A 12,132-nucleotide genomic window follows, 5' to 3' on the forward strand; every position below is an offset into this window, starting at 1 on the left:
CTCACAAAGGACATTCAACCTTCACACCGAAAGCTCTGACTTGAGAGCTTCACATCACCGCCGTAATCACAGTCCCCGACTAGACTTTCGGTAACCTTTTATTCCCTAGCCCTCACTATATTAGCCTTTCAGCCTTGCTGACTTGAGCGTCGGAGTGCCTAAGGCAAACATCACACCGGTGTTTCCCGTTCGCTTCACGCGTGTGTTTCCTACATGTGCAGGTACAGCAGATCGCTAGTGGCCTCAACCTCGCGAGATCAGACCCCCTTTTCCGTACAGGTAGATTTTTACTTATACAGTAATCACAATTAATGAGTTTCCTAGGGTGCTTGGGAGTTTTTTTTTTTTCACTGGTTTTGAGGGATTTTTAATTAGACTGGTTTTGAAGAGTTCTAAAACCATTACTTGTCAGATTTTTTATGCATAGTTTTGACTGGCTCAAAAACCCTCCAAAACCAGTGTAGTGTATTTTTTAAGGGTTTATAAAACAACCAAATTGGGGTGTAATTTGGTTGTTTTGGTTGATTTTAAATTTTTATTTCACAAATACTCTATCCACTACAAAATTATCCAAATTATATCCCATATATATATATATATATAACCATATTATGCACGTCTCCAACTATATTAAATATAAAATAATTTTAAGCAATCATAAAATTTTTTTTTATTAAAATCTCATTTCTAAATGTTTTATTGGAGAAGTGGAGCTACAATTTTTCAATCATTTGAGGTGATGCAAAGAATGGTGAAGAATGATAAGGAGACATTATCAAATTTGAAGTTATAAAATACTAATTAGTAGAAAACAAATAAAGAATTCTTACTTTGTAATTGAAAAAACAAAACTCTCAAGTATTGGTTGAAGTTGAGGTATTTTTATGGGCATATATGTAACTTTATTATTTTAAAAAACTGTCAGAATCACTGGAAAATAAACTCTCAAGCACATGTTGGTTGTTTTAAAAATCACTACTAAAAACCCCTTAAAACCACTACGGTAGTTTATCCTCAAAATCGTTACGGTGGTTTACCTTTATAGACACTACCATGAAACTCCCAAACAGATCCTTAGTGTTGTGAATTGACCACACCATTAGATTCTTCTCTAAAATAAGCTTAAACTCTTAATCTCTAACTCCATTTCATCAATTTAATCCCTAAAAAATATATTAACTTCTTAACATTATTGAGAGATTTTGAATTTTAGATTGATTAAATTTGAATGATTAGTAAAAACGATATTTCTTTACAAACTTAAACAAAATAATCTCACGGTCCATAAAAATGAGAATTAAGGTCATTTCTGAAACCACGGAATACTTATATAAAAAGGTCAAAATAAACGGAGTTTACTATAAAATAAATAAATAAAAACCCTTAATCAGTATTTTACCAACCAATATGACTTTTACAATTTCAAATTTTCACGCCGTCAATTGACTTTTCCTCCTATCTATGTTGATTAATTCGATAGTGCTGAGGATGGGGAAAAAATATTACAAATGTAAAATAAAATATTCATATATAAAAACCTTTTAGAAACTAGAATTGGTTGATAAATCTAATACAAAATCTATTTTCATATTTTCCTTTTTTAAAATTTAATTTTTTCCGAATAACAATTGAAAGGACCTCAAGTGTTTCACATAATTACTGTTGAAATCTAAGTCATAGCTTCACTTAACTCGGTGCTTGATTTACACGAAAAAGCCGAATCACATTTACACTATAAACAGGAAAACGTAACCTGAAAAATAAAATTATTATATTTGACTTTACATTGCTTTTCAAACAGGCTCACTAAGCTCCATATTAAATTAAATTAAATATACTCTATTTCAATATCAGCCTTATCTTTCTTTGTTAATTAGCTTAACCTGTAATTCTAAATAACATCATATGACCCAAAAAAAAAAAAAAAATGAAGACATAATTATAAATGAACCCTATCCCAAACCAAACAAATTCAATTGAATCTTTTTAGTTTTTTGTTGGCCAGATCTTATAAAATTTAAATAATAATCAAATTATGCCTTCAATTTCATAACTTTTTTTTTTTAACTCACGGTATAAACAACCAATTTCTTTAAATCGATTTATTAATTATGATTCTACAATATTTTCTCTATCCATAGTGATTTTTTTATTCTCATTTTGAACAAGGTTTTGTTAATAATGAGATTCAGTATTATTTAAAGTAAATTAAAGCTTATAATCAAGAGTTTTTTAAAACTCCATTAAAAGTTAAATGCAGAGAAGATAAGGGTCTTTTTAGAATATAATATAATTTAATAATTTTTTATTCGGAGTACAAAATGGGTTGACTATAGTTGAGATTTGGGCTGGTTATAGCTTGTAGAACGGGCCTAGAAAGGCCCAACAGATTGTAGCCCGAGGAACCATACATCATTAAAATTCTTTACCTTACATTAATTAAATCTACCTTAATAATAGTAATAATAATAATGATATACTCATTAATTAGTAAAGACATGGTATATGAATTTATTGGATTAAGGGTTGAATATAGTTATTAATTGATTTAAGAGAAGATTAATTTCTTTTTGAGAATAATACATGTATCATCTCAGTTCATAAAATGAAAATTAGGTTATTCTAATTTAATATTTTAAATTTGTTCTTATTCCCAATTTTAGATCTTAGTATGATAATTAAAATGACCCTTATTAATTTTTCTCAAGTGGGGTTGAATATATATCTATAAATGGAAGTTTCAATTATCTTTGCCGATAGCTTTAATTAAGATAATGACCAATTATTTGTCGTTAACTACAAAGATAGCATATTGTGTCCATCTTTGCTAAAATAAGCTAACGCTCCATTAAAATGAAAGAAGATCCTAAGTTAATCACACATTGATCTTGATAATTATTCCCCATCAGGAAATGAATCAATGACTGGTAATTTTATACCACCATTAATAAGTTTGGTTCATGCATCTGTTGCTTTCATGAAAGTGAAACTTCATTAATTTCTTTGAGCTAACAGCTATGACTACGCTGGCTTTTTTGGTTTAGTCATTTTTCCGATAATTAAAGCAATAGCTGGAAGTCTTTAACTGCAAATTAGCATACTTCTACTTGTAATAATCACCCGTGGTTAGGGCCACATCTTTTTTAATTTGCTTCTATCGAAGATCTTTTATATATATATGCCGACAAACTTTCTCTTAAAAACTCAACGTAGCAACTGATAATTGGTTTTTGATAAATTTTTTCGTTAAATGAATTCATTAAAAACTAATTATTAATTCTTACGTTGGATTTATGAGAAAAAGTTTATAAAATTTGCTTACCAAACTATCTTTATCGATATATGTATTTATGTATATATATGTATAATTAAATATCATTTCAAAAACAATTTTCAGCTCACCCTAAAATAAACTTTTAGTTCTCCTCGATGCCTCCGCAAACTCAAGGTAAATGTGCCATGGCAGATCACAAAACTATACATGACATTGTGAAGAAAAAAATCGATCAGTGATGTTAAGAAATGGCGTCTTTCTTGATAAGTGGGATTGATTGATTTAAAGAAGAGTTAATATTACTCGAGCTACTGACCACAAATCTTCAAATTGCATATCCAAAATGCTTGGACTTATGTTGATGATTGATTTTAATACTAACGACTCACACATGTAAAGTGTTAAATGGACTTAAAAATTACACGTGATATGAAAATATGTAACGAGATAATAAATAATAAGCAATTTTTAAAATGATTCAGACGCTTATAAGCGAATCCTACGTCCACTGTGGTTGTATTAATAGGAGGTTACAGTCAGGTCGCGTACAACGAACTTAATTACAATATAAAGAGAATTTAAATAAATAGAGAGAGAGAAAGAGAGAGTATAGTTTTGAAGACTAAAGATGAGTCAATCCCGAAATGAGAGAAGAGCTCTCTAGTTATAGTTGGAGGATTCAAGGTAACAATCATGATTCTGTAGTCGAGCAGGCATGGTACAATTCATAACCCGCTTCCCATTCGTTGTCTGAACGGGAGACATCCTTAAATTGCGTAGGGCTTGGGCAGGTGAACAATTCCTAGCCACTCACAAGCCTGTCATTCACCTGCCGCACTGACGATAACCTTACCTCTTTCGTCTTTGCGTAACGTGGCACTGTCTAGACGATTCAAAACCTTCATGAACTCTGATTGGCCTTTGCTAGCGTGAGCTCATGTCAAATCCGGTTTTTTAGGCATAACAACTTATATAATATCTTTAATGTAAATGAAGCGTGCAAGTATCATCTATTTGTAGCTTTAAGCCTTATGAATAACGTGCGTAAAATCCAATCCATGCTTTTCAAAGCAATAAAATAATCAGGATGAAGAATCAATGATCAATCCTTCTGCACTGAGAGAGTTTTGCTATCACTGACATCAGCCACTTAGCCATTTAACTTATTTAATATAAGTTATTAAAGCTCGTGAAAGTTATATTATATGCAGATGAATGTATAAAATCTTGCTATTGGATACTTTTTTTCTGTTTTCTATATCTTATTAGAAACGCAACCCTAATGTTTAAATGATCTTAAATTATATATATTATGATAATGAAAGGAATAAAAAGCAAAATTAAAGATGAAAATAAGGAGGAATTAAAATTATAAGGCTAGGGTTTCCACACGTGGTTTGGAATTGTAACACCTATAAGACTTTGTAATTTGGTTGCAGATCACTGTACCAAACTGATGGATGGTTACGTAAAACTCATGGAGCAAAATGATGGGTGCCAACTACCAAGACAAGTCTCGATCACATGTGAAAGACTCATGCAATTGCGACTTGCCCAAATCTGTTGGAGGAGGAAGGCAATTAGGCCTTCATTGTGGCGTGAAGCCGGGGGAAAGAAGGAAGATAGATGAAAAATAAGGCAATCCCCCCAAAAAAAATTGAACAAAATATCTAATTCAAATGTGGAAATAAAACATGTTCAATTAAACAAAATTTGTCAAAGTTGTATATTTTTCTTTAGAGAAAGATATCGTGAGAGATTAGCACAAGATAACCACATCCCAGAAACTCGAAAAAGACAAATGTCAAATTATTTTGGTTCCATTCTTCAATATGGAAACCTCCATTTGAACTCAAATTTTTGCATATTAATAAACGGAGAATAATTTGAATAGCATAAAAAATGGTTTCACCTTTGATAAATCTAAGAAGAGCAAAAGGGTTGGTTTGCTTTTTTTTAATCTTTTTAAGGAGAACCGATAATGGTGAAAAATGGCATATCATGTTAAGGGCAGCTAGAAGAAGATCATGAAGGGACCGAAACAAGTAAAACGAGCACATGCGTTTATAATATCTATCCTAACAAAGGAAGGCTAAAGGACAAGTTAGGTTTGCCATGAGTATGACAGTAAAATTAGAAGTTGACTGATAACATAATTTGTTAACTTCCTATTCATTTCCAGCCATTAACGCACATGAACTCATGGACACTTAACAAGAACGACGTCGACAACCCCATGTTCCATTCAAAAGCTCCAATAAAAATGAAATTACATTAAGAAAGCATGTACGTATTCTCCAAGTAAAATTGCTTTTGAGATTGACAAGTGCTTGGTTACGACTAATTATAAAATAAATGAGACGGCGATTTATCATTTTGCAAAGGAAAAGGAAAGGGAAGAAGAACAAGACATAATAATTTAACTACTTTATATGATTAGGGTTCTAATTCAAATGGTATATTGTGAAGTGGGATCCACAAAATCACATAAACAGATAAGATTTAGAGATGGAGGCTGGAGATCTTGTCTGGGGCCTTCAATGGATGAAAATTTTGATTTTTTGGGTATTAATTTTCAGGAAACGACATGCATATTTTTATTTTAATGAAGCTTTTTTGGATAACATGGATATGGATATGGTGGCTGTGGGGAAAAATTCTACCTATTGCAACCCATGCTTCAATATAAAAACAAATTGGTTGGTCCATTCCATGCATTAATGCAACATCTTTGCAAGCAACAGCTATGGATTTTAGTTATAAATAAGTCTCTAGAACATGTGACGATCGTCTTAATTTTATACTTGTTTATTTTTCTTCTTTCTTTTGACCAGAGAGCAATGGGGGTCTCCAGAAATTATATAATGTTGGAAAGAAAATGACTAGAACATTAATGAATGCTAATACTTTGGATTAATTCAGCTCAAGCAATGGCAGGAATAGAGATGAAAATTGCACTCTTATGCTGCTTAACATTATATATCATCACATTAATATTTCGCTTTTTTTTTTTTTTTTCACCAGGAGTATCTTATCTAGTTTGTGTGTACTTCAACTAATCCCTCGAGACTTTGGAACTGTCGGCCAGGTAAAAGCTTTAGTGGCCCCCCTATTAGTGTCTGGAGGGATTCAAATTCAAGAGCTCATAGACCCTCTTTCTACTATTTTACCATCAGGTCATCCAGTAATGATGAATATTGTACTTCTTCAATATGAAAGAATATTATTAGAAATGTCAACATACATATCATATATACAATTGACGCATTGTGCATAGAACCTCTCCCGCTGAAAGACATTTGAACGTGTGAGATTTGATTTCTTTTATCATCATAAGTGTACCATGATATTGAACATAGTTAACTTTCTAAGTCTTCAAATGAATGATGGCTATGCATTAATCCTACAAGATTTTGAAATCTGTAGTTATTGATATGAACTCAGGAGACATTTGAAAGATGTTGTTATACGCATCGAATATTACTTTTAATAATGTATGCTAATTGAAAGACAATTTTTATGTGGGATTTGCGTGTCTCATATTTTTTCTTCTTAGTGTAACTTAAATTGGTGACAAATTGAACTCATTATAATATCATGTTCTTAAAAAGAACAAGTTAAAATCGTGGTTATCTTTTTTAAATTCATTTATCAAAATTTTTGGTATAAAGATATATATTTTTTTAAGTAATACTCCAACTCTTACAAAGAATCTATACAAAATTATTCATACAAAATGACATAGCAGTAATCTTGCATTGTAATATCATTCACTACCATTTAATGTGCATTTATTAAATTGATTTTTTATATATTAATTCATTCAAGTTATATTCTAAAACATCCCTTTGTATGAATGACTTTTATATAGAGTTTTTGTAAGTGCAATAATATTTAAAAAAAAAAGAGAAGAAATTTATAGACAATCAGAACCCATATTTTAATGCTTTGTTAGAATAAAAATTACAAAGAAAGTTAGTGAAAAACATTTGTTAATCTATTTTTATTGTTATTTTAATGCCCATGTCGTAATTTATTAACCTGAAATTTTTCTGAGGGACAAAGAAGAAAAGATTAAAAAATAAAAGAAGAAGTTAATGATATATGTGTGCCAAAAGGACACACAAAAAAGAAGTTGAATGTGCACCATAAGGGCCCATGTCGATTTCAGTTTAATTTTGACAACAATGTCTAATCTGGAAGTTGTGGTTAACCAAAGTTTAAGATGAAGTAGCTAGACTACAACTAGAATATAATTATAATTAAATTAAATTAATTATGTGGTGTTAAATTGATGATTAATTAATCCATGATCAGAATTAAGCATATGAGAATGTAGGGGTATATTGTTGATGAGGATAAGGTAATGTTAGTAACTGAAAAGTGACAAATAAATGGGACCCTATGGTCGATCGTGGAACCAGCATCTGGACCCCACATCTCCATACTTATTTCTTTATCAACAAAATTTTGGTCACATCCAACGGTTCTGCTTCTGGGGCCATTCATTTGATCTTCTTTGTATAAAATGCCCATCCATCAATGTCCCCACACACCACTCACACTTGCAAGTCAAAGGCCCTCCTTCACCTCACCCACACCCATCAACCCTACAACATTTTTTTCACTAGCCACTTTTCATTAATTCCCCTTTCAAACATCACTTTTTATACTATTTACTTTAATTACCTTTTAGTTTCTAATTTCTTATTTTTAATTCTCGAAATTATAGTCGGTCAAACCCTACAATATTTGAGAGCAGAATATAATGACCTTCCACCACCAATATACAATCTTTGGTAATTGAGTGAGAACATACCCATATAGGATCAAGTGGAGGCCGGTGAACCCACTTAAAAAAATATATATATTCGAAATTGGACACTCTATAAAAATGTAAAAAATAATCACCTTCTATCACTTACACTCTTTGGAATTCAAACTGTAAATCTTGTGGGAGGTTTTACCGTTAGGCTAAACTTTTGACCATGAAGATACTTATGAGAGGATTCGGTTGCTGAAAAAATTTGAATCGTAAATCTTATAGAAAACCCTGTTCGGCTAAACCTCTTTAACTCCACTTTAGTAAATATAATAAAATATGTTTGATATATCATCGCACTTAAAGGGTGAAAATCAAGCCGAGTCGCTTGCCTCGGTTTTGGTTCGGGCTCAACTCGACAATAGTCGAGTTGAGCTCGAGTTCGAGTAGCTCTGATACTTATTTGAGTCGAGTTTGATTACGGTACAACTCAACTCGAAAAATGTTGATTAAGCTTGATTAAGTTCGACTAAACTCGATTAAGCTCGAAAAGCTTGATAAATTCGATTAAAACTCAATTATAATTATACTTTCAGGTATCAAGTTCAAGTTCGAGTTTGAACTCGATTCCTCAAGCTCCGTCAAACTCGAATACGGTATTGTAGTAATCGAGTTGAGTTTCAGTAGCCAAATACTCGACTCGACTCGATTTCACTCCTCATTGCATTGGTGTCTCAATGAATCTTTTGTCATAGTCATGAATTATTGATACAATCTTAGATTCCAACCATATTATTTTTAGATATACGGAATATTAGCTTTTATATGTGAAATTCGGATGGATGTAATTTAGTGTAAAGTTAAAAGTTGAATTAATGAAGAATAGGAACAAATGTATGTTAAAACAGAAGTGAGATTCTATTTGAGAGAGTGCCAAAGAGAAAAAGCACCGAGTTAAAATTTGTCTAAGTCATGTTTCAAAATGTCTTTTGGGATTGGTGGGATTTGCATAACAAAAGCATGACATCTCAAAGCGTAAAGCAGCTGGTTCCCACCCCACACTTATCCCTCCAGTATTATCTTTTTTGTGTCCTTGTGTGCTCTGTGGCTCCCACCGCAGTCCCACCCACGTGTCGACACCTCCTTCGTTTTAGTTCCCCACGTGTCGATCTATGAACGGCCCTATTCCCTACTTGCGTCATCACCTGGTTCCCATCTTCTCCATCTCACTCGTATTGTTTTTCTAAACACTGCATTGGATTCGTCGGCCTTTGCATGCTCTTACCCCATAATTTCACTACGTGTCGACTAACTATTGGTTCATATAGAATTTTAAGATTAGCTGATTGTATTTAATTCCTCCCCAACTATCGCAGTCGATTATTCTTCGCTCATATAAAAGAATGGCCATGGCTGCTCTATGCAAACCTTTCAAGATTCTTTTACGAAATTCTCTGATAAACCCTACAATTTCCATAAACAAAAAGATCTCAAATTTCATTTCTTTCAATAAGGGTGCGCCCAACCATGGAGAGCACCGACTCATCGACTGGCTCGCCGCAGCCTAATCTTCCACCGGGCTTCAGGTTCCACCCGACTGATGAAGAGCTCGTCGTTCACTACCTCAAAAAGAAGGCATCTTCAGCTCCTCTCCCTGTCGCAATTATTGCAGAAGTTGATTTGTACAAGTTTGATCCATGGGAGCTTCCAGGTTTGTGAATTGTGATGAATATTATGAAGAAATATATGTTATATGTTAATAGAGATATTTTTAATTTCTGTGTTTATGGTGTGTTTTTTTTAGCTAAGGCAACGTTTGGGGAGCAAGAATGGTACTTTTTTAGTCCGAGGGACAGGAAGTATCCGAACGGGGCGAGGCCAAACAGGGCGGCGACTTCGGGATATTGGAAGGCGACAGGGACGGATAAGCCTGTGTTATCCTCTGCTGGGAATCAGAAAGTTGGTGTAAAAAAAGCGCTTGTGTTCTATGGAGGTAAGCCGCCAAAAGGGCTGAAAACAAATTGGATTATGCATGAGTATCGGCTTGCCGATAACAAAGTTAACAACAAGCCTCCTGGATGTGATTTGGGCAACAAGAAAAACTCTTTAAGGGTAATTATTGTTCAATTAATTACTTAATTGTTCTAATTTAACAATTGTGTTTATTCTAATAATGGGTTGTTGATTTTGGTTGATAGCTTGATGATTGGGTCCTATGTCGAATATACAAGAAGAACAACACAACTAGACCTATTGACATTCATGATAAGGATGACTCCATGGATGAGATTCTTGGTCACATACCGCCTTCGTTGATGATCGGTAGCCACCAGAACTCAAGGCTGCATCTTCCAACAAAGGCCGCAAGCTATGGAACATTCATGGGAAATGAACCAAATTTTTTTGAAGGTATGATAAGCCATGATGGTGGTATTCATAACAATGTCTCAAGTATTTCACACTTGGCTACTTCTTCAAGCTCAAAGCCACAGCTGCTAATGGATCATTCTTTCAAAAGAACTCTCCCGTCGATGAATTGGACCGAAGATGACGATAACACAAAGGCAGGGCTTTCATTGAACAAGAAGTTTCATTTAGAAAGTAACGATGGAAGCATTGAGAGAACAGATGGAAATGGTTCAATTGCAAGTCTACTTAGCCATCTGCCACAGACAACTCCATTGCACCAACAATCAATGTTGGGGTCAGTGGGAGAAGGTATTTTTCGGCCTCAATATCAGCTTCCGGGAATGAACTGGTACTAGCACAATTAGTTTAATGATCTATATAAATATAATTTATATTTTTATGCTTGAGTGAACAGAAAAATAACAAAAGAAAAAAAAAAAGATTTTTCAGATAAATATAAATATAATTATAAATATATTTATAGATTGAAAGAAGATTAATTTGCCGTGAAACCTTGCGAGTGTATGGAGATTTTGGTCCTTAGGGAAGACAGACTAGAGACTCGTTAGATGGATGATACTAATGGCCTCGGGTTTCTTTTAAGTGTTAACAAGGTAGCAGCCAGAATATGATTGGGGGAGGCCATGTATATATTTTGATATATGAAAAACTATATATTATCTATGATTAAGTATTAAATACACAGATTTGCTGGTTATGTTTGTAACGATGAAAAAAAAAGCGAATTGTTGAAGGTGGTTGGTCTTGTTGTAGAAAATAAATCTGATTAATGTTGTTATTTTGGTTGGTTAGGATTATACAAACTCTAAATTAAACTCTTATAGATATTGATCTCTGTTGTAGAGCTTTGTTACTGCTTTCATTAATTGTATCTTAAATACCTTGCATAACCCTTGATCGATTTGTAGTTAGGTTGGTCAGATTTCCTTGGAATTACCTCAAAAAAACCTAACTTTAATTACAAGTGAGAGATTTGATACTCCAGAATTTTGACATATGCATACTTGGATTTTTGATATTTAAACAGATGGTGTAGCACTAGCTTCGATAGAAACGAACTTTGAAAAACAATGGGTTGAATTAAATGAGGGTTATTCATGATATGACAATTTGTGGGCATTACGAATTTACTATTTATGATGACATTCTCATATTTTGTCAATACGTATTACTTATAACAAAAATATATTTGTAACAATGGGGTGAAAAAGTCCACCCAAGCCATCATTTTCTAGTACACGAGAGGAGAGCTCATTTTCAAACCTTAATTCATCATATATATGATTTAGTTTCGTGCATAATCAAGCTATAATATTGTAATAGGGATAGACAAAGTGGAATATAGGACAAAACACTTTGGTTAATCCTCTTTTAATCAATTACTTGACAAATAAGTGAAAAGGGAAGGGATATGACTTAGAAACCAAGAAAATTAAAAGTAGGTATAGAGAAGCAATATTTTGGTGTTAGGTGATTCAATGGAGACTTTGGGTATATATTAAAGAGATCTTGACTTTGAATTCCCCTCATTGATAGTAGGGATATCATCAAAGTTTTATCGCGTTGATATTTTCAGAATCCCAAAAGATTAGCTAACGGGGAAAAGAGAGGAAATTAGAGGGTTTGGGAGTCATTATGTTGATTGATTGAAAAGAACAATAACGTC

General features: G+C 32.9%; 1 protein-coding gene across 1 annotated transcript; it reads left to right on the forward strand.

Moving 5' to 3' along the window:
* The first annotated feature begins 9,452 nt into the window (after positions 1-9,452).
* On the forward strand, positions 9,453-11,350 carry LOC116122327 (NAC transcription factor 56). The gene is made up of 3 exons (XM_031408184.1): positions 9,453-9,747; positions 9,841-10,148; positions 10,235-11,350. The coding sequence occupies exons 1-3, from the start codon at positions 9,564-9,566 to the stop codon at positions 10,799-10,801; spliced, it is 1,059 nt and encodes a 352-aa protein (XP_031264044.1). The 5' UTR covers positions 9,453-9,563; the 3' UTR covers positions 10,802-11,350.
* Positions 11,351-12,132: the final 782 nt, after the last annotated feature.

The sequence above is a fragment of the Pistacia vera genome, unplaced genomic scaffold, assembly GCF_008641045.1.
Source record: "Pistacia vera cultivar Batoury unplaced genomic scaffold, PisVer_v2 Contig133, whole genome shotgun sequence".
NCBI lineage: Eukaryota > Viridiplantae > Streptophyta > Magnoliopsida > Sapindales > Anacardiaceae > Pistacia > Pistacia vera.

Excerpts from the sequence above, each read along its gene's own strand:
- LOC116122327 (XM_031408184.1), top strand. The coding sequence starts at position 9,564 with ATGGAGAGCACCGACTCATCGACTGGCTCGCCGCAGCCTAATCTTCCA. Across the intron at positions 9,748-9,840 it reads TGATCCATGGGAGCTTCCAG|CTAAGGCAACGTTTGGGGAG; the intron begins GTTTGTGAATTG and ends TGTTTTTTTTAG. Across the intron at positions 10,149-10,234 it reads ACAAGAAAAACTCTTTAAGG|CTTGATGATTGGGTCCTATG; the intron begins GTAATTATTGTT and ends TTTGGTTGATAG.